Source organism: Trifolium pratense, linkage group LG2, assembly GCF_020283565.1.
Source record: "Trifolium pratense cultivar HEN17-A07 linkage group LG2, ARS_RC_1.1, whole genome shotgun sequence".
In the NCBI taxonomy this organism is placed as follows: domain Eukaryota; kingdom Viridiplantae; phylum Streptophyta; class Magnoliopsida; order Fabales; family Fabaceae; genus Trifolium; species Trifolium pratense.
Window position 1 is genome coordinate 72,899,829 of NC_060060.1, and position 23,040 is coordinate 72,922,868.

Here is a 23,040-nt window from a genome sequence, read left to right on the forward strand (position 1 = left end):
GATGTTGTCATTGTGAATGACATAGTGGCTGGTAACAAGTCACTAGATAAGACACCTAGTGCTAATGTTGTAGGAAGAATCAGAAGTAGGGCTGGTAAAAATGTGACAACTGTCAATACACTTGTCCAGAAATCTAAATCATGAAAGGTGACAAGATTTGTTGGGAAGAAACCTTTTTATGGTCCACCAAGGACGAAGAGTAAAAATGTATCTGTTACTGGGGAGAAAAAAAAGAGTCTGAAAAGAAAGAACCCCCTTCTAGTAAATCAGACTTTGAAAAGGAGACAAGTGTAGCTACATTTGGTGACACATTCAGAAGAAGTGTGAAAGGAATGATGGTCTGATGAGAACAGTGTCTGATCTAGGTGACTGTTTTGATAAGCTGGTAAGGGGATTTGTAGTGAATGTTGGTGACAATTGTGATGATCCTAAAAACCCTGAGTATAGGCAGGTTTGTGTGAGAGGCAAGTGTGTTCATCTATCTCCCTCCATAATTAACAAATTTTTGGGAAGAAGTGATGAGGAAGTAGTTGAGCTGGAAGTCACAGATAATGAAATTTGTAGAACAATTTGCTGCTGTTAATTGGGTTCCTACCACTCATTCCAGTAATGTAGCCAAAGAATTGGCTAGGTTCATTTATGTTGTTGGAACTAAGGCCAGGTTTGATTATGGTGCTTATGTCTTTTATGCCACTTTGGAACATGCTAAATCTTTTGCTCTACAACTACCCATAGCATTTCCTACTTTACTGTGTGGTATTGTTCTTGACCAACATCCAAATATTCTTGTGGACACTGATGTCCCTTGTAAAAGAAAAGGAAAGCTGAATATTGAGCAAAGGCTGCTTGCAGGGACAAATGTTGCAGCAGGTGTTGGTACATCTGTCCAGCAAAAGCTGGTGCTCTCACTAGGCAGCAAATGATAACTGACTTAAATGAGTCAGTAGAGTTCTCAAGAAACTGAAGACTGTGATGATCCTTTGAGTAAAGAATTCATGAAGGTTTTTTTACCTGGGTTGATGTGTTGAATTTTCACCTGCTGTGATTAATAAGTTTTTAGGCAGGAGTGGAGAACCTGAAGCTGAGCATGCTAAGTCTTTGGCTGTGAAGATGCCAACAACATTTCCCACTGTGCTTTGTAGTATTATTCTTGATCAGCATCCAAGTATTTTGATCAGCTGTGATGTTGTCTGTAAGAGGGAATCTCCTCTCACATTGCACTATAGACTAGTTGAAGGGACAAATGTCTCACATAATGTTGCAACATCTGGCACGAAAAGTTCTGGGTTCATGACCAGAAAATAGATGATTGCTGATTTGATGAGACCTATCCAAGTTGGAAATCTTGGTTAAAAAAAAAAAGTATGTCTTTTTAGTTGTTGATGATTCCTCCAGATTTACTTGGGTAAATTTTATTAAAGAAAAATCTAATACTTTTAATGTCTTCAAAGACCTTTGTCAAACGCCTCCAAAGAGAGAAGGAGGGTATAATTATTAGGATCAAAAAGTGACCATCGGAAGGAATTTGAAACTGCTAAATTTTCTAACTTCTGCTCCTCTGAAGAATTAGTCATGAGTTCTCATCTATCCTCTATGAGCTTTGGAAGGGGAGAAAACCAAATGTTAAATATTTCCATGTGTTTGGGAGTAAATGTCATATCTTGGCTAATCGAGAACAAAGACGAAAGATGAATCCCAAAAGTAATGGTAGGAATGGTGATCCTTTTGTTGTTGTCAATGAATCTCATACTATGACATGTTTGTATCTTGAACCTATCAAAACCCCTAATGTCGAATCAAATGTTGTTACTCATGTTAAAGATTTTGTCAGTGCAAATGTTGTGGGTAGTGTTGGAACATCTGTCAGATGTACCTCTCAAACTGTCAATCTAGTATGAATGTTGTTGTTGTTGATGACATTGTTGATGAAATTGTGCATATGTCATCTTCCAAGGTTGTTGGTTCTGACACTTTGTCATCCCTCACTAAAGTTGTCTTTGAGTCCCCCAAAGGAACCTAACATAAGTCTAATGTCATATCAGATGTTGAAACATCCTGGACCAACCCGTTAGTGTTGTTGAAACCTGTTCTGCAATCCCCCAAACTGATGCTTATATGGTTCTGAGAGTCCTCAATCTAATGAGGTTGAAGATCAACTAATGGTGGTTTGGAGTATTGATGTTTTGAATGTGGTAGAAGAAACTGATCTTGATGATCTTCCACTTGACCAAAGTTGTTGCTCAAAGTGTGACTAAAAAGAGAACTAGCATGGTACGATTGTTTGGATGTGCATTCTGCTGAGAAGTATTATATGTGTTCAGATGTGTTATGATCATATGCGATAATGTGATGATCAAAGGTGATTACTACTATGGTAAGTGACTATTTCAGACCTGTTTCTGAAACCTCTAGTTTGATGTTCTTATGTGATGACAATATATATATTGTTGAAGATGCTTTTGGTATATGTCTCTTGAGATTGGAACTGAATAATACTCATCTGTGTTGAATAACTTGTCTGTTCTGGTACGAGATGTTGTAACATCTGTCTCAACATCGTGTTATCTCAAGTGTTCCAACATTTTGTACAACATCTGTCACCAAAATGCCAGAATGTGGTTGACTATGAGCCAAATATTGAGGATGTTGTTCTGGGCATCATGTCACTTGACAGGAAGAAAGTTGACATCTCTTCTGTCCTCTTAGAGAATGTTTCATTCATTTTGAAGAAAATGTCTAGAAATAGAAATTTATGTTTTAAAGGAGATAATGTTATGAGAAGCTGAATTTTTTTGTGAGTATGTTTTTGACTATGAAGCAAACTACAACGTTTATGGTGAAGCTACCAATAACCTTTATGGGTGTAATCTCTAAGAGTATTATGAGACAACTCTTTGAGATTGAAAGATCAGAAGCACTCCAAAGCCAAAAAGGGAGTGTCTTTGACTTCTGACTATATATTTCTTTTGTCGGACCACATGTTCCTAACATTGTTTTCTCTGCCGGTTGGTACATGTTGTTTCCAAGAACAATGTTTTCTCATGCTCTTGTCATGTTGTGGAAACAAGGGGAAAATGTCTATTTTATGAGTGTTAACTATGGAGGTTGATGTGATGAAGATGGTATAAGTTTATGCCTTATGACTTATGATCTTCATGTTATACTGTTGGAATTTGGTTATGGTATTATGGATAAAGGCTTGCATGTTCTCCGTATATTGTGTGGGCTAGGCCCTGGATTTCTAGCACCTTTTTGTACATTATGGTATGTATTGTGTGCACTCTGAAGCGTTTGTCTGCTACCCTATGTTCTGATATGTATGATGTTTGTCAAAATTATGACCAAAAAGGGGGAGTAGTGTGTGTGTGGACAAATGTGTGGACCGATGTTCTCACATTTGGTGAAGTTGTTGTTCTTATGCTTCTATGCTCGTATTGAGGGGGAGTGTGAGTTATATATATGCATGTGTTGAGGGGGGCTAATGCTATCCAGGAGGAGTAGTAGTGTGTAGCTAGCCTGATAATGTGTTCTGATAGCTTATGCTCTGATAACGTGCTTGATGGTTGTGGGGAGTGCTATGTTCTTGATGTGTGATGTCATGCCTGATGTCTAGACATCCTGATCTGATGTGTGAGAATTTATTTTTCTCAGTATGTGGGAGTTTATTTCTCCCTATGTGGTTCTTTTGTGAGAGTTTAGTTCTCTCTGTTATGTAACTTGCACTTCTGATACTGCTATGGTACCTCTATGCCTCTGTTCTGTTGTTTAATGCACACTGACTTTATTTGTCAGAATTTGTGGCTAGAAAGGGGGAGTAGTGATCTGTGATATGTAAGATCTATCTGCGTGATGTGTGGACAGATGTGCTGACATCTGGTGTGTATGTTGTTGCGGTTCTTTCTGCGATGTGTTAATCTTCTAGGCCTATGTCTGCGTGGAGTAAATGTTACCTTCAGCTCTGTGTGATGTGTTGCAAGAATTCCAAAAAGCATTTAAATTTGTAGCATAGGGCATGATCATAATCATAGTCATAGAAATATGGATGATTCATCGTGCTTAGTCATAATCATAGAAATATGGATGACTTTTATGCTTAGGATCACAGTCATAGAAATATGGGTGATTTGGGTCACATTCATAGCAATATGGGTGACTTAGTTAGTTACATTCATAGAAATATGGGTAACTTGTACATGCTTATTTATGAATGCACACATGTGTGTCTACAACAACCATTAAGCGTTGATCACTCTGATTGAATGCTTCTGCTATTACAAGGATGTTGTAGTTCCTATGGTTGATTACATTGTATGCTTGTGCTCTGTCATGCACAAATTCAGGGGGAGTGGTAGTATGAATAAGTGACAAGTGTGATGCCAGATGCTGAGATATCTTGGCTTTATTCTCTGGTGGCTGGGAATTTATTTTTCCTAGTTCTATGTTTGTGGGAATTTATTTTTCCCTGGTGATTTTTTGTTGAATGGATGTACTCTGATTGTAGGAGTTTATTTCTCCTATCTTTGAATCCACTGTGAGAGTTTATTTCTCTCTATCTGCTCTGTGAGGCTATATGTGTTTATTCCTGCTGTTGCATGCCTCTGTTACTACTTACAAGTTATTCGTAGCTGAAGAGCTCTCTTGGAAGTAGCTTAATTGTGTTACTTTCTCTCCTTGTTGTGTGATCATGTTGACTCGAAGGAAAGGTAATACTGTATCTCTCTATATACTGGTCTAATATTGTTTTAGCCAAAATTTGCCAAAGGGGGAGATTGTTGGGTTTTTGTATGTTGGCTACAGTTTGCAAAAACATCTTTTAGCCAAGTGTTGAGACATATGTGCTTACGCCAAGTGTTGCGACAGATGTAACAACACTTGTATGTCTGATTGTTCGCGCCAGCTAGCGTTTTTATTTTCTACTCAATCTTTCGAAGATTTGATTGAAGAATTGTTTCGTGGTTTCTTACTCAACAAGGCGCACGTGATCAATGTGTTTCAGAAGGCAGCTGAACCCTAGTTCTATTTTCTAAAGGAATAAAATAACTTTTAGAAAATATAATATTTGTTTCAAAAATATATCTTGTGAAGATTGCTGCAGAAAATATAAAAGATTTATTTCAAATAAATCTTTGTGCTTCCAGAAGATTAGAAGATTTAATTTTAAAATATATTTACAACAAATATATTTATGGAAGGAATATTTGATGCAAATAAAGATTTGGTAAAAATATATATTTTGCATCTAGAAGATTTATTGGAGTTGAAGCATTATGAAAAGCCCACGAGGCTCTACTATTTAAAGGGTGCTGCTAACCCTTATTATTTACCGAAACTTGAAGCTAAAATAGAATATCAAAGATGTAGTCTTTTAAGGGTTTCGTGTCTTTAAGCCACTCTCTAGGAGAGTTGGTGTAAAGTGAACCACTCGGGTTGTGAGATGGTCACTATGTCCTCACTCAGAAACCTATAGGTAATGAGTTGAGTATTGTAATTGGAGGAAGCTTTTAAGTAACTCCAAATTGTGAACTTAGTCGTTGGCTATGTGGTGATGTTATTGAAGTGTGTCTTCATCTTTGTCAAGGAGAGTGTCTCCATTATGCTGTTATTGAAATCCTTACTGGTTGTAAGGTTGAGGGGAGTGAGACGGGGTCTCATATCTAGGAGTTCCTAGGTAGAAGTGTCATTGGGTAGGGATTAAGTGAGGAGTTGTAAACGGGGGAGTTTAGCTCTGAATTAATACTGCTGATAGTGAATTTCCTCCTGGATTGGTATCCCCCAGATTAGGCTGTTAGGCTGAACTGGGTTAACAATTATGTGTGTCGTTTATGCTTTTCAGTATATGTTTTTAATGCTCTGTTTTATTGTTCTTACTGCTAAGACAAGTGTTACGACAAGTGTCTGCACATCGTGGACAACACTTGTCTACTGTGTACCAGAATTTCAAATAGTATATGATATGATATAATGACTAAACTCTCGATGTGTCAAAGGATATGGATTTGTCATCTTCATCTTTCAATGCATTTGTGATGAGTGCCACTTGACGCATAGTTAGCTTGTCATTTGGAGAAGGATTTGTGCATTTCAATGCCACCTGCAACAAGTTCACCATCCTCTCTTCAGAAGCACCTTGTGTGATTAGGTACCTGTCAAAAACTTCTGCAGTCCATTCTTCACTGATCACTGAATTCACCCATTTAACCAAATCCAATCCATCGTTTTTAACCACTTTCCCTGTCAGGAGTTCCAGAAGTATCACACCAAAGGCGTATATATCTGCTCTGAATGTGGCTGACGACATATTTCTGTTTTTTATGCTTTTTATATGAGAAACCATTAGGCCATATTCGCTTATTTGTGGATTCATATTCTTGTCAAACAGAATGTTACTTGATTTTAAGTTGCCATGTGATATTCCACTCTCACTAAGCTCTTCGTGCAGATAGGCCAAAGCATCAGCTATCTTAGTAGCAACATCTAGTCTGCTCCTCCAGTCAAGCGAATGTCCGCTTTGAGATCCTGCTGTAATTAAAGGTAAGCTCAAATATTTAGTTACATGTATTCTCTGTGGCTAAATTTCAATTCAAGAACATGTATTTAAGCTAACATTTTAACTAAGTGGCTTATCAACAGCTTATTTGGGCTTATATATTAGCATAAGCACTAGATAGAGTGTTAGGAAGAGCTTATGGAAGCAACTTACAACGTGTCTATAAACTATTTTTTAGCTAATTTGGATAAACTTTCCCGGCTAGATTATGAAAACAACTTATAGCTTATATGAAAATAGTTTGACAATATTTTCTTTGATTATAGAAATGGCTTTTACATTAGCACTTATATAATAATCGCTTAATTAAGTTGTTCATCCAAACGGACCCTCAAATAGTACATATGGTTAAATTGTTTCCATATCAGTTGTTATTTTTCTATGAAAAGAAAAGTTGTTAGTTGTTTTCATAAACCATCTTAAGGAGCTTATTGAAATAAGCTATAAATAACTCACCAAAATGTCACGAGTTATTTTCATAAACTCTCGAAAATCAAAATACTTCTTAGTTCTTACTCAAGTGTTTATATCGTAAAAGAAGCTTAAATAAGCTAAAAATATGCTCTTCCTAATGCATACGAAAAACGAAAAAAGATCTAGAGATATGTCAACAGTAGTAAGCAAATTTTAGTTTTCATTGATCCTAATTTAAAAGCAACTTAGTGACTTACCATAGAGCAACATGAAGAGGCTACCATTTGGAAGATATTCATAAGCCAGAAGCTTCTCTTGCTGAGAACAATAGTATGCAACAGGTGACATTACAAGAGGATGCTTCACTTGAGCTATCAAATTTATCCTTCTCTCAAAATCATGCTTTGAAATTCCCCAATCCTTGATCCTCTTAACAGCCAAAAGCACACCATTATCTAACATAACCTTGTATAAGCTTCCATGTTTTCCTCTCCTAATCAATTCAGCAGGAGCACTTAACAAATCCTCAAATTGCAATCCCCTTAGCTTTCTACTAGAAAGAAGAACGAGACCTGATGTAGTCACTCCACTTTCCATGGATGTCATAGAATACTCTGATCTCATTCCAAGGCCAGTAAACCAATTCTTTGATCCATTGGAATTAAGTATCTCACTAAGCTTTTCACCACCACCAACAACAACACTAGTGTCTTGTGATATGTCCTTCTTTTCAACGTGATCTAATCCTTTTTCTTTATCTTTGGTCATGCATTTTATTAACAACTTATAGATCAAGAAAATCAATAAAATTAAACCAATAACTATGTAACCTGAATAAATTGGTAAATCATCAAGAAATTGATTTATGATTTTTTCTTTCTTAACAATTGAAGGAGGAGGTGGTGATGGTGGTGGACATGAAGAGTTTGAAATTGGTTTTCCACATAAATTAGGATTACCATAAAAACTATCAGCACCAAATCTACCTCTAACGTCAGGAACAGGACCGCGTAAATCGTTGTTAGAGACATTAAAAGCTTCAAAGTTTGAGAAATCAAAATCAGGAATCTGACCGGTGAAGTAGTTGTTTTGAGCTAGAAATGATATCAAACTTGTAACATTTACCATATTAGGAAGGTCCCCGGTGAAGTGATTGTCGGAAACATGAAGGCGCTTCATGTTACGTAGTCGAGGAATCGAAACAGGAAGACTGCCAGAGAATTTGTTACCACTAAGAAGCAAGTGTGTCAAGAACTTGCAATTTCTTATATCCTCTGATATAAAACCATGTAAATTGTTATTATTGAGGCTGACGAATTGAAGAGATGTAGAAATGCAAAGAGAAGTTGCGTCTAGAACACCGGTGAGATTAAGTTCTTCAAGAACTATGCTCTTAATGTATTGGTTGTTTGCAGAGCAAGTTACACCGTGCCAGTTATGAGTGCAAGGATCTGATGTGAGGTTCCAACCCCATATGAAATTCTGATCAGGTGGTTCAAGTTTATGCATGAACGTGACAAGGGCTTTTCTAACATTTTCTGATTCTGAATTGGTCAATAGAAAAAACAGAAACAGAAAAGTGAGTACTGTCCAAAACCAAATGTGTTTTACACTCATTTTTTGCAGTGTTGTTGGGTTTAGACGTTTAGTTAACACTTAATCTCTTGTTCTTGAACTTGAAGTGAAGTGATTCTCTCTATGTTATTTTTGTCTAAACTAATTAGTGTAGTGAAAATAGATGACTAGAAGTGAACTCTAAAGAGTAATTAATAAGTATAATAATTAATGAATGAAGGTCAATGTTCACATTGAGCCATTAAAGTATCCAAATGGCCGATACAACAGCGTGCAATAAAAATATTATTGGGTTGTATTGTGATTTGTGAATGGCATTGACATAACTGTGGAAATGAGCCAAAAGGCAGAATGTAACGATAGGAGCTTTTGAAGCAGCAGCCGGCATTTTGAAACGGTCATGCTGTCACTACTCAATGGCCTTTTCGTTAACACTTTCGTGAGGCTTTTACTCTTAGTGATTTTTTTTAAGTCAAGTAGTTTAGTGACTAAATAAATAAATAAATAAATAGTGTTTGAATTCGAGTCCGACTATATATAATGTGATGTCTCTAGTTAAACTCATCGGAACAGTGAATTTTTTTTATACAAAGTAAATATATAAGAGTTTAGGCATTTGACGATGCTAAAATTTTTAGAGTGAGTTTGTCACTCATTTAGATAGCACAAAATTCGATGAATTAATCTCTGTTATTGCATACTTATAAATAAATAAATAAACTCTGTTGTAGTGTGCAAATGAATAACCTTAATAAGAGTTTTCTATTTTATTGTGTTGATTATTAAATTTTTTTTCCTTAGTTTTCACCACTAGTATTCAATGCATCGGACCGTCTAATTTGGTTCAGAGGTCAGTTCTGACATCAAGTGATTTCAGTCCCCTCCAAATCGTAGTTGCAGAGGATCGAATCACGATCTTTCCAAACGAAGCAATACGCTCTAGGTTTAAATTTGTTTTATTATTCACTAAAAAGGAAAGAAATTGTTTTATTAAATTTAATAAAAATGTAATCTTAGAGATAATGCTATTCACACCACTATTTTATGCAGCACCACCTTATTCTATTATTCTAACTAGAACATCGACTCGTGCGGTGCACGAGTCTGATTAGCTGTAAGATATATAATGATTAAATAAGATATGATAATTCCAATAATGTAAGGTATATGAAAAAAGTTGAGTAACATTAAACGATAGTTCAACAATAATTTTGGATAAATATTCATACAAAGAAAATTATGTTATATTACGGAAAACTTCCTTATAGACCACATTCGAAATCTTAGTCGTATCTTCACCGTCGTCATCGATGATCAATATTTTTAATCTTTTTCTATAAGTAACTCTTGAAATTGCAACATATAACTGACCATGTGAAAACACTGGCGACGGAAGATATATCCCAACATGCTTTAAAGATTGTCTCTGACTCTTATTAATAGTCATCGCAAAAGAAATCATTATAGGAAATTGTCTCCGTTGAAATTTAAAAGGAATTCTCACGTCAGATGGTGTCAGAGAAAATCTAGGTATGAAAACCCGATCACCAATATTACTTCCTGAAATAATTTTTCCTTCAAGAGCATGTTTTCCCAATCTCGTAATAATAAGTCTTGTTCTATTGCATAATTATAATTTTTGATTCAAATTCCTTAATAGCATAACTGGAACTCCAACTTTAAGTCTCAACTTGTGATTTGGAAGTCCCGACGTAAAAATCGTGTTCAAAAATTCAGGAGTATGAACATTATCCACTGTTTGACCGTCTGCATTTTGTGTGAGTGGAGTATCATAACTCAAATATGTTTTTTCTTCACCAGGAAATTAAATCCAACATATAATCATTTATTGTGTCGACTATTGAATTTTTAGGAGCTAGTATAGCTCTATTTTGGAAATACGTTATATCGTTCATGTTTTGTAAAAGTTGGGGATATGTGCTTTCAACGATAGAAGCAAGAGGATCACTTAAATTTGGAATCAATAAATCTGATGGAATGTCAAGTTCTAAATCATCGTCGTTGTCATCTCCAATTTCTCCATCGCCAACACCCAAAACCCATTCAGAAAACAATCTTCTTTGTTCAACGTTTGCACTCGAAGCACCACCAAGGAGCCTCGTGTTTTTACGCAATGTGAAAACTTCACAAAAATTCCAAAGAACCGAAGAATTAATAGTAGCATGAACAACTTCTGGCCTTGTACCTTTGGGTATTACTGGTAGAATTTGTCTAAAATCTCTGCCAAAAACAATTTTTCCACAGAAGGGAATGTGTTTATTTTTTTCATCAACAGACTTGAGAATATCTTTTAAGGTTTGATCAACAGCTTCAAAACAGTGTTTGTGCATCATTGATGCTTCATCTCATATAATGAGCTTTGCTTTTTGTATTAATAGCGCCAAAGGGCTTTTAGGAACTATGATACATGTTGAAAACTCGTCAACATTTAGAGGAATACAAAACCTTGAATGTGTTGTTCTACCGCCAGGTATAAGCAATGCAGCGATCCCACTTGAGGCAATTGTTAAAACTATCTCAGCTTTTGAGCGTAATGCGGCTGACATGGCCCTCCAGATAAATGTCTTCCACGTACCGCCATAACCATAAAGAAAAAACACACTAGGTTTGTTTTCGTTAACTCTTGTCATGATTATGTCATATACTTTACGTTGCTCTGAAGTCATAGTTGACATCAATCTAACATGATCCTCAGCTAATGATTATTTATTATAATTCAATTCGTCGTGTATTAAACTATTTTGTATATCATGAAGTAATGATGTATCTGCTCTAGGCTTTGAAGGATAATCTTTTAAACTTTTCTCACAACTACGTAACATCATCTCAATATCTGCTAGTGCATATTGTATCAATTGATTATGTTAAGAAACATGGCATCCATGGGAGAAGGAGAGAAAATAGCTCAAAAATGTATAATATTGATGAAGGAAAAATATTACAAATGAGAAAAGTGAAGTAAAAGATTACATCAAAGCCTATATATAGGCATCAACAAACTACTAACTAATCCTCCTAATTACTAACTAACTATATCTTTAACACCCTCCCGCAAGCTAGAACGTGTTCACAACACTTCTAGCTTGAGATAACTAATACAAAAAGTACATCAAAATAAAGGAAAATACAATGAAATTCGCCGGAATACATCGGCTAAAAGGGCAACTCAAAATCTCAAATACAACTAGTTGTGCTTAACCATCACAAGGAAGAAACACAACCCATCAATGCCAACTAAGGGCAAATGCTTAACCATCAAGTAGAAGCCACAACTCAAGGCTAAACGACTCGGAGGAAGCAACAAATCAACGCTTAACCACCATAATAGGCAGAAGCAAATCAACAAAGCCAATTAAGGCATAAAGCTTAACCATCAAAAGTACCAAACACTTATGACAGAAGCAAAAAAGAGAACGTCAAAAGAGGTCCGATGTCTATAAAGTGAAGCATCAATACTCAAGTTGTGCTAAAGGTAATTAGCTCATCTAAGGACCAACAAATCAAGGAGAAAGATCAAGTAGCATGGTTAATGGCTAGAGAGTAAAGCATCAATACCAATGTTGTGCTCAAGATGAGATAGCACATCAAAAACCAACTAACCATTCGACAAAGCAAGCAAAGATAACTTGCTCAAGGTACAGCAGAAATCCAGCAAAGCCAATAAGGCGAATCACTACCAAGGAAACAAAGAGTAGATCAAAGAACTCAAACCAGTCTTCAATCTTCACGATAAGAGAAAAAAAAACTAGCATTAAACATCCATAATCAACAGTCCAATTGACACTGTTCCCAGAAAAAAGAGAAACATGGAGCTTCATATTACTTCCAATTGGTAACAACTCCTCTGTAGTGTGGCAACAACAAATGATTTGAGAGCTTTAAATGTTTCACAAAAAAATCAAAGACCATCTAGTCTGAAGTGATGCAAACTGAGACCAAGAAGCAATATATTCACAATGGAGACACTCTCAACACAAAGTGCACTCATAAACTTTTACATAAGCCTTGAACCTATAAACCAATCTTGCACAGAGAAGTATCGAACCACTAATATGGTGCAGGAATACACACAAACATTGTGCAACTTGCAGCCCATCAATTACCAATAATGTGAATTACCAATTAATTCTAGCAAGGACAATAGCACTAGAAGCCACAAACAGCACCATCAGGGAAATACAATCCGAAGGAAGAAAAGCAAAAACCAACTACTATCAATTACAAACAAAAGTTTTCACTCGCCTCCATGAATGTAATCACTTCCCTATTTAACAAAGCTACAGAGTCTTCCAGAGCATATACTGACTAACGAAATCAGCTCCAAATTAATGTTCCATTTTCCAATATCAATAAGAAGCAACAGAGTTAGAGAATCACACTATGAAACCATCCAACAAATCATGGCTTAGGGGTAAAATAGAGTTTCTTCAAAAACTCAAGATCCGAAAATGCACCATAAATCTTTCAAATCAAACAGTCTAACCTTCGACAAAATCTGATGAGCTTGAAAGACAAACCTCAAGAATTGTACATATATGGAATCTTCAAAAGTTTCTTCAATTGCAGAAATCAACTCAAATTCGTTGCAATTAAGCTTCAAATCCAAAGAAAAGGAAGAACCAAAAACATAACCATGGAAATCCATCTTCAGAGATAACACAGCAGATACGATAGAGCAATGAATCAACAAGTCTCTGCACCAACTCACAGAGCCAAAACGACGATCCTCCAAACCCGTTCAAATTTCAGAAGTAACATATATAGCAACAAAAATTTGTGACAGAAACGGTGATTCGAAGTCAAATCAAGGAATTGAAATCGAATTGTAAAACCTATAATTTGTAACTGCCTCGAACAAGAAATTGAAACAGGCATAGCCAAAGAATTCCAATCCGAACCCTAGAAATTGGGGAAAGCTAGCACAAAATGATGAACAAGAATGAATCAATCTGCAAACATCACACATATATGAGCGAAGCAATATCAAGAATGCAATCGAAAACGAAATTGAAGAAGATGATGAATCGGTGAAATAAACGGATAGGGGAAATTGAATCTGTGAAAGAAATTGGGAGAAAGAAAATAAAGAGATATGAGAAAATTGAATTTTCTCGAGAAAATGCAGCGGAAAATTTCTTTAAGGTGGATACCAAATTTGCTCTGATACCATGTTAAGAAACATGGCATCCATGGGAGAAGGAGAGAAAATAGCTCAAAAATGTATAATATTGATGAAGGAAAAATATTACAAATGAGAAAAGTGAAGTAAAAGATTACATCAAAGCCTATATATAGGCATCAACAAACTACTAACTAATCCTCCTAATTACTAACTAACTATATCTTTAACAGATTATCGATTAATATTAAATCTACAATGTTAAAATCAAAATAATGAATGTGATTAGTGACATGACTATGGTTGTGTTTGGTTGTATTGCAAAAAAAAATTGATTTAGCATAATTGAGTTTGATAATAACTTTCCAAATCACACGTGATAATAACTTTCCAAATCTCACATGATAATTATTCTCTAAATTTATGATCCGGTAGAAAAAATCATTGATCAGGAAAGACATAAAAATATTTCGTGATGAATAATATAGTCAACAATAATTTTGATATGATATACTTTTAAAATTGATGGTGCTTATCAATTATTGTACATAATTTTAACCACAATTGGTATACTTGTCATAGTGGTTGAAAATATTGCCAAAATAAAATGGAGGAAAAATAAATTTGGATTTAGAGTTTATTTGAATGCAGCCCAATATCTCTCGTTAACCCGCAAAATTTCTCCACTGAACAAAATATTTTCTCTTTTTGTAACCCTAATGCTATTCAACGCTCTTCCTTATCTCCTTCTCCATACGCCGCCGCAAGCTTTCCTTCGACACCCACCGGCGAGTTAGGCTTCGTTTGGCAAAATATTTTTACTTCCAATTTAATACTTAATTCGGGAGTGGTGCTTTTATTTGGGGATTCATGATCTAACAACCAATTTTGTTGTGGGGTTTAATAGTATGAACATTTTAGTGTTTTTTTTTTATAATCAAAAATTTATTATTAGGGAGTATAAAGGGGTACTCAAACCCTTACAACAAAGAACACTAAACTAAGTGCTCATTGAATTTTTATAAGTAATTTAAGCTTCCTATCTAATTTTAATACTGCATTGAGTAAATGTTGTCATGTGAGTTAGATTGATTGTCCATATTATCAAGATTTCAACTTTTTTGAAAAAAAAAGGAAAACAGAGTGAATTGGCAAAGCGAGGCATTAATTGAGTTTTTTTGCAAATGTTTTCTTCTAATGAATCTCATCTGTGCTATGTTTTAAGTAGTGTTTTCTTTTTGTGGATTTCCATTGTTGTTTGTGGTTGATACCCATTATGGGGATAAAAAGATGCAAATAAAATTTATGGATGAATGTCTAGGTATGTTTTGCTATTGAATATATCAAAGAAGACAAAAAAGGTCATGAAAGTCATAAATTTCAAAAAGAAACTATAAATTTACCCACCTTTTAGAGAATATATTGGAGTTTAGACGTCTGAAGATTTCATGAGTATGTAATATGGAATTGTGATAAATTTTGAATTAATACATTTCAAGTCCAATTTTTTTTTTTTTTGAAACCTTGCCCACCTTTGCATTGTATGAATACTCAAAGTATGGCTGCATTTGGAAGTCATTCATGGTCATTGAAAATAATGTTTAGTGTCAAACAATTGGCAAACCTGGTAACTCTTAGCAGCTTTTTAACTCTTGTTAAAGTAGCTTATGATGCTCAATGGTAGTCCTTACATAAGGAGGTCAAACATAATATATAAAATAGAGAAAGAGTCAGGTGTTAAATTTGAACACGTATCTGCCCCCAGGCTAATGATATTGCCAAAGCTGTTGGTCGAGAAGCTTTAGAAATGATTAAACAAGTGTCTATAGGTATGATTCTTTATTCGTCTATTGTGTTTAATGTTGTGTTTTGATCTTTAAATGTCATAAATGCAGTGTGATTCCTGCATTCAAGTCTGCTGCTGAGGAGCTTTTAAAAACTCTGGTTTATCAGAAGTTGATTTTTACTTGGAAAGGCTCTAGCCAAGGCTGTTGTGAGTCAATTCTCTTCTCTCATTTTCTCCATTTGTTTTTTCCTTTGCCATTTTTTAAAAAGCCAAGCCCTTCTTCTTAGAGGCTTATCACATAATGTGCAGGCTTATGATTGTTCGTGTGGCAACTGGGGGAAAATATGCTATATGGTATTTTCTATAGTAAAGAAATTTGCCTTTTGATAGTTTGTGTTACCATGTATTGATTAAAGATTGAATTTATTGTTAGTTTGATTAAATTTGCCTTTGGATGTGAAATTTTTGTGTTTCCTCATTTAAATTTCTTTTAGTGTCCAGAACTGGAGTACTAGTTTGTCATAGGGTTAGAGATTCTGGAATAACTCTTTGCCCTTCCCATGATGAGAAATTTTGGACAATTTGGTTATGTCGTATATGCTGTTTGCTGTGACAACTTAACTTTGTTGAGCGATGTTTTCTATGATTTTCTTTTGCTGCTTTTATTTGATTTGTGATTGATGATGATACTCCTTGAAATATTGTGTCATTTCACTTCTGTGTATTAAAGCAATAATTTGGTATGGAGTGCCCTTAATTAAAAATTTTCAAAAACATATTTTTTATAACCAAAAAAAAAAGTATAATTTTATGGATCACTTCACTTTCACTTCTTTATGTATTTCCATAAGTTTATATTGTTTAGTTTCCATGTGAAGCTTTTTATTGTTTTTGCAATTAATTTGATTCATAACTCAGGTATTTTGTTTTGTGCTTTCTCTAGGTCCACAGGAATACCTTCTGCAGTTCATTTATGTTATGGTTCATATTCACGATAAGTAGGCACACACTTCAGCTTGCTTTTTAGGAGCCAGTTTTGCTGTTCGAACAATTTAATTACTACCATTACCGTGCGCTGATTCCATTCTTGTGCAAGCGTCATCACCGTCAACACCGAATCCCTAACTCGGTCTCGTTCAAAATCTCCTTCGTCACCAACGCCGTTCATCACCATCTTCGATTCATCACCAAATCGCATTCTCCGATTCATCACCAACACCGTTCATCACCATCTTCGATTCATCACCAAATCGCATTCTCTGATTCATCACGAACGCCGTTCATCACCATCGTCGATGCATCCAATTTCTTCATCTTTCAAATCTGGAATTCACCATTGCACCATCGCCGATTCATTCCTGATTCACTGATCTCACGTCAAAAGCGTTCTCCATTTCGCAACCGACGCCGCATTTTTCTGATCTATTATTGATTTGAGGTATCTAAAACTATGCTTAACTTCTCTTTTATGATTGATTAACTCAATATGTTGTTCTGAATATTGCAATATTACATATGAGTGATTGATTATGAAGTAGGATTTAGGTGTTTCAGCTTATATGTGTTTGATTTTGGTGTTTTTGATTTTGCAATTACTCCAACCATAGATAAGATGAGAGCAGTGGAATTATTCTAGGTAATTGTATGTTGAGAATAATCTGATTTATTGAAAAAAATGAGAAGGAGGAAGTACTCTGATTTGCTAATATGAGAACTTCCTTAGTGCTCATTGAACCATATTACTTCGCAGCCGAACTCCATATTACTAACGCTCCCTTCCCCTAAGAATCGGAGGATTAAAAAAAAAAAACTTATTTGGACCATGCAGGCTATGGATCAAATTAACATGCCATTTAGACTTCATATATTTGAGTTATCAAATTTTCTTTTGACTCTGTTTGAGTTATCAAATTAATTTTGTTTAAGTCAAAGTATACGAATAGGTAGGGTAGTTCTAATCATTATTGTCAAGGGACCAGATTCAAGAGAGACTTTGCAATTCTATTAATATATGGCTGGTAGAGTTTTAATTTTCAGTGCTAAATTTTGGAGATTTAATTACTTGTTATGCAAAATTTAGTAGTAACTTCATAGTAGCTACTTTTAGTTCAAGTTTAAATAATTGTTGTACCATGAATGTAGGAACTAGACAACTAGTTTGGTGGTTTGGTTGCAACTGGGATTATAGTGTCCAACAGTAACAGTTGGCTGCAGTTAATTGATGCATCAGAAGGATGGACGCGAAGCACCAATTAACTGCCTCTTCAATTGGTTTAATATTTAGGAGAAGAGAGAAAATTGTATCTTAAGTTTAAAATCTAGATTTAAGTATCATTTTATTTAATAGTATGACATTAATATTTTCATTGATAATCAACAAAATTGAGTCTAGCGGAATGAACTAGTCTTCTACAATATAGCGCATCAATGTTTGAATATCAGCTACAAGTAACGTCTATATTTAATATCTTAATTCTTACAGTAATTGAAATCTGAAGAATACTTTACTCAAACAGGTTTTTGTGTTGTCCTAAAAATGTTTGAACTATGGATTTGTACCATATGAAATGAAATTCCTTTGAACTGGTGTTTTGATCTTGTAGAATATTGGCCTAGATAATATTTGCAAAAGGGGAAACTTCACATTGTTTGGGGTTTGGTGCATCTGAATTGTATGCTTTTGTAACACAAGAATAGAGTTAAGGGGGTTGAAGCACGAACTGTTATATCTTATTTACAGTTTCTCGTTAGATATTTGATTTGATGCTATGACATTTATTTTTCAAAAGCTAAAATGCATCCTTTTTTCTTCTTATTTTTAGGTTCTCTAAAGTCTAAAACATCGTCTACTGCAGATCGAATGTGTGTCATGTATATAGAATTTGGACACTAACATGACACAGACACGTTTGATTATATTCAATCACACTTGTTTTCTCAAATTATATTATCAATTCTACATATTGGTGTTGGTGTTGTGCCTCTGTCTGTGCTCCATAGCATTTTTGTCTTTAAACATTTTTGTTCCATCTTTCTGACTTGCAAATTTCTGTCATCTATGCTTGCAGTGTAAGTGTGTTTGGAGTCTCAGCAGAATCTATGCAGTGTTCTTATGATACAAAAGGAAACAGTGTCCCAACTATTCTCATGCTAATGCAGGACCGTTTATATTCACAGGGGGAACTAAAGGTACAGAGTACATATCTTTGGAACTTGTAGCTTTTGAATTTTAGGCAAATTTTATTTATTTTTATTTCCAAAAATGTTAGGAATCCCTTAAGAAGGTTGATTTTACTTGGATGAATTCTATCACGGCAATGATAAAGGATCCTGAAGTTGATAAAGCATTTGGATGGGTGCTTGAAATGTAATTTTCTATATCTTCTCTAAATTGTATTTATCAGCTGCAAGTTTTTAATAAGTATCTTCTCTAAATTGTAGTTTTATCACTCTAGTTCTTTTTCCGATATCACTCTAGTTCTTTATCACTCTAGTTCTTTAAATAATTGGAACTTCATTTGTTAAAAGTTTTGTAAGATTGTATCTTTCTAGTTTAAGAACTTTTGACTCTTTCGCTTCATTATCTTTTTTGGTGTCACATGCTTCTGTCGAGATGGTTTCATGCGTAATAATTATTACTATACATCTGTAATTGTTGTTAATGTGTAATTTGTTTTCAGGGAACACCATCAAAGGAAGTTGATTCTGCCAAAGAAAGTTCAAAGCCTGAAAGGCCATCTGTTTTGTCTAAGAGAAGTGGCCAGACTTCTATATTACATCATAAGAAACCCACTTCTAGTGTTGATGCTGAAATTGTTGGTGGTTCTACCTTAAGTTCGCAGGCTATGCTGAAACAAGAGGTTTCTACTGCATCATCAAAAGCCGCTGCTCTTAAAAAAGGTATGTTGTTGTGTCCACTCCCTCTGGTTCTAAATATAATAGGATGTCTACTTTTTAGATTCATTGAGAATCTAATGTATTTAGTCTATATTATAGGTTAGATACATTGAATTCTCAATGTATCTAAAAAGTGGATGTTCTCTTATATTTAGGACCGGAGGGAGTAATAGATAAGCATCTATCTACGATTCCTAATGTCTTGTTCTAATATTGATGCCAGTTGACATTTTGAAGGCTTTAATTATATGATGTTTATGTAAAATTCAGGTGATCGAGTAAAATTTGTTAGTAACTTTCCACCTGCTATCTCATCACTACAAAATTATTCTTCAAGGTAATTTATGGTATTGATGAATTATACATAGAAGTGTAATCTTATAGGTAATTTATGGTAATGATGAATTATTCGAAATTTATTTGAGCTTTAATTGTCTTACACATGCACTTGTCTAGTCTGCATTTGTCGTACAAATGTACTTAAAAGATCATATAGTCTACAATAATTGTTATACACGCAATTGTCTGACCTTAGTCTTCATTTGTCGTACAAATGTGCGTATATCATCATAAAGTCTATAATAATTTGTCCTTGTTATGCCGATAATGTAGGGCGGATTCTAGCATGAGAGAGCCACTTATATGTCTCACCTGTGAGAGACTGAATTTCAACCGCTGGATGAGTTAAACGGTTGTGATGCTGTACCTGGAGAGAGGAAAATTCCTGCAGTTATACCAGGTGAATATTTTATTACTGCAGTCAGGGACATATTTTGGTACTCATAATTGATCGTAAGTGCATTATAGTTTCTTTGTTTGAATAGGTTCTCAATTTTGTAAATCTAGACTTGACTCGAATAGTTTCCTCAAATTGATGACTGAGCTTTTTCTTGCATATGTGCTGCCATGTGGGACTGAACTTTTGTGAGTTTTGTAACCACATTAATGAATGACCAAAGTGAATACTTCTGAAACTTTTGGAGAGGGTCTTTACGAGGGTTTAGAAAGTGAGGCTTCTAATTTGTTGGCAGAATGGGGTTATTTTACGCCGTTGCCTTGTGTTTTCTCTGCGTAAGGCTTGATATTCTATCCTGGAATTAATTTCCTCTGCTACCATACAATTGTGGCAGGGCAAGATGACTGCTTTGTTTTGTTTTCGAATCTTTGATGAAGCTATTCTATTTTTTAGTTTTGATGATCCTACTAGTGCCTCACCAACTAGTACCTTTGAATTTTGTCCAGTATAAAGCAGTTGTGTTCGGATATCGGATGATTAACTAATCATGTATATGTCTTTGATACAGGTTATTTCTGTCCTGCTTTGGCTAAGGCTGTAAAAACAATGAAGAAGGGAGAGAAAGTTCTCTTGAATATTAAGCCAGAATGTAAGTCAAGTTTTTGTTGTTATTATTAGAATTATGTTGATACATGTTTTGCTTGTATAAGTAGTTTATTGAGTTTTTTAAGTTCTGCAGATGCTTTTGGTGAGAGTGGAAAACCTTCATCAGGAGATGATGGTGTTGTGCCTCCCAATGCTTCGCTCCAAATGGATCTTGGGTTGGTCTCGTGGAGGATTGTATCTGACATTACTAAGGATAGGAAGGTCCTTAAGAAGATCTTGAAGGAAGGAGAGGGATATGAAAGACCAAATGATGGAGCTCTGGTTCTAGGTACAGTTTTGCTAATCAAAGCTTTTAAAGGTTTTTGTACTTTGATTTCATTTGTAAAGGTGAGAATATCATGTCTTCATTTTCTTTAGGTTTTTTTAGTTTTGACAAAGTTGGAAGATATACTTGATTACTTATATAATGCTAACGCTAACGTGTTTAGTTACTTTGTTATGCGTAAAATTTAGTCTTGTAGACTACGTTATCAAAACCGGACCGAACCGGACCTGCCGGTCGGACCGTGAACCAGTCATGAAAATGGTTCGGTTATGAGCAAAAACCGGATAAGAAACCAACCGGCACAAAAACACGTGAACCGGTTTCGAACCGGCGAACCGGCTGGCACGGTCCAAGCGGTTTTGCAGATTTTTTTTTAAAAAAATAGGGCAAAACGACGACATTTTAACTTTTTTATTTTTTTTAAAAAAAAAATCTGAAACAAAACAACACGTCGTAGGAATAGGAAAGGTTTGTTTTTCATCGTAGGAATTGATTTTTTTGAAGGCAGTATGTTGTCAATTGATGTTATGGTGCTATTTTGTGTTATTGAATTTAGTTTATTATATAATTTCTAATTTGGTTTGAATTATAAATTTTATTTTAGGCTTAACTATACATTTGGTCCCTTACGTTTATTTTAGGTTTCAATTTGGACCCTTACGTTTAAAAAGTATCAATTTGGTCCCTTACGTTTATTTTAGGTTTCAAGTTGGTCCTTTCCGTCAATTTTGACACATGTGGCAGTCAATTTGCATACGTGGACTGACACGTGGCACTTGGACACGCTGACATGTGTACTGTTCAAACGGTGTTAGTGACAAAACTAACGGAAAGGACTAACTTGAAACTTAAAATAAACGTAAGGGACCAAATTGATACTTTTTAAACGTAAGGGACCAAATTGAAACCTAAAATAAACGTAAGGGACCAAATGTGTAGTTAAGCCTTTATTTTATTTTGACTTGTGATATTTTATCTTTTTAATGTGTGAAATTGTGAAATAATATTGAGCAATTATTCATATATTTTTATTTATATATTAATTAAAGGGTCCGTTTGATTCGCTAAAAATAAGGGACTGGACAGTACAACTGTAGTTGTACTGTGTTTGATTGTAAAACTGTTTCAGGAACTGGACAAACTGGGAAGCAATGGACAGGACAAAAACAGAATTTTTTGTACCTCACTAAACCACAGCACAACTTTTTGTCCGCATTACAAGTTGTCTAAAATGCCAAAATACCATTTTATTAACAAAATATCGTATAAGACAAAAAAATGTTCAATATCCCAAAAGTTTGTTCTGTTCTGTCATGTGTTGTGCTGTTCTGTCCAGTACTTACCCTTTAACAAATCAAACACACCCAAAATATATACTCCCTCCGGTCCTTTTTATAAGAAACACTTTGGAATTTTTATTTGGTCCTTTTTATAAGAAACACTTTGACACAATTCCATTTGTACCCTTATTAAATACAATCAAAAAATTTATTATAATGCTAGTGCATTAATTAGAGAGACTTATTTCCCATGCTAGTCAAAGGTTAGTTTTGGAATATAACATAAAATGTTAGAATCATTAATGAGAAAATTTACCTTCCTTGGTCTGTGTGATTTTGTCAAAGTGTTTCTTATAATAAGGACCGGAGGGAGTATTTAATTAAAAACAGTTTGATTCCGGTTGAACCCGGTCCGATCAATTGTACCTTGAACCGGTGAGCTCGCCGGTTCGATAACCGGTCCGGTTCTGACAACAAGTTGTAGTTGTAAATCATGTTCATTTAATTAGGCTTATTTCGACTTTTTAATAGATGATAAATAATTTATAATTACCTTGAATTTTGGGCATGAATTCATAATCAGCATTTTATAATTTTTTTTTAAAAAAAAAGCTTGGTTTTGGCTGCGAAATCGCTAGGAATGAGTAGCTAGAGATTTATTGTGAAATCGTTATGAAATATCCTAGTGATTTAGTTAGGAAACATAAACATTTGAACATTATTTAACTAGGCCT

The 23,040-nt window shown here is 34.8% G+C and overlaps 2 protein-coding genes across 5 annotated transcripts; one reads left to right on the plus strand and one right to left on the minus strand.

Moving 5' to 3' along the window:
• Positions 1–5,214: 5,214 nt before the first annotated feature.
• LOC123906949 (probable inactive receptor kinase At2g26730) lies at positions 5,215–8,701 on the minus strand. Its single transcript, XM_045956983.1, has 2 exons — positions 7,219–8,701; positions 5,215–6,519 (listed from the first exon to the last, which is right to left on the minus strand). The coding sequence occupies exons 1-2, from the start codon at positions 8,576–8,578 to the stop codon at positions 5,966–5,968; spliced, it is 1,914 nt and encodes a 637-aa protein (XP_045812939.1). The 5' UTR covers positions 8,579–8,701; the 3' UTR covers positions 5,215–5,965.
• A 5,663-nt stretch (positions 8,702–14,364) lies between these two features.
• LOC123906953 lies at positions 14,365–21,188 on the plus strand. Of its 4 annotated transcripts, XR_006809060.1 has the most exons (11): positions 14,365–15,505; positions 15,572–15,669; positions 15,772–15,816; positions 16,406–16,900; positions 18,531–18,651; positions 18,732–18,829; positions 19,143–19,362; positions 19,630–19,696; positions 19,972–20,098; positions 20,664–20,744; positions 20,835–21,188. XR_006809060.1 is itself a non-coding variant. In XM_045956986.1 (8 exons), exons 3-6 carry the CDS (start codon positions 18,562–18,564, stop codon positions 20,045–20,047), a joined length of 453 nt encoding a protein of 150 aa, XP_045812942.1. In that variant the 5' UTR covers positions 15,575–15,669; positions 16,406–16,900; positions 18,531–18,561; the 3' UTR covers positions 20,048–20,098; positions 20,664–20,744; positions 20,835–21,188. The 4 variants fall into 4 exon arrangements, 1 of the variants encoding a protein (XP_045812942.1); XR_006809059.1 differs by having other exon boundaries at positions 14,365–15,669; XR_006809061.1 differs by lacking the exon at positions 15,772–15,816.
• Positions 21,189–23,040: the final 1,852 nt, after the last annotated feature.

What these genes read in the sequence shown, in the direction of transcription:
- LOC123906949 (XM_045956983.1), bottom strand. Translation starts at nt 8,578, where the DNA reads ATGAGTGTAAAACACATTTGGTTTTGGACAGTACTCACTTTTCTGTTT. An exon ending in CCTCTTCATGTTGCTCTATG is followed by an intron (nt 6,520 to 7,218) that starts GTAAGTCACTAA and finishes CTTTAATTACAG; the next exon opens with CAGGATCTCAAAGCGGACAT.
- LOC123906953 (XM_045956986.1), top strand. Translation starts at nt 18,562, where the DNA reads ATGCAGTGTTCTTATGATACAAAAGGAAACAGTGTCCCAACTATTCTC. An exon ending in ATTCACAGGGGGAACTAAAG is followed by an intron (nt 18,652 to 19,142) that starts GTACAGAGTACA and finishes ATTTGTTTTCAG; the next exon opens with GGAACACCATCAAAGGAAGT. An exon ending in AGCCGCTGCTCTTAAAAAAG is followed by an intron (nt 19,363 to 19,629) that starts GTATGTTGTTGT and finishes TGTAAAATTCAG; the next exon opens with GTGATCGAGTAAAATTTGTT.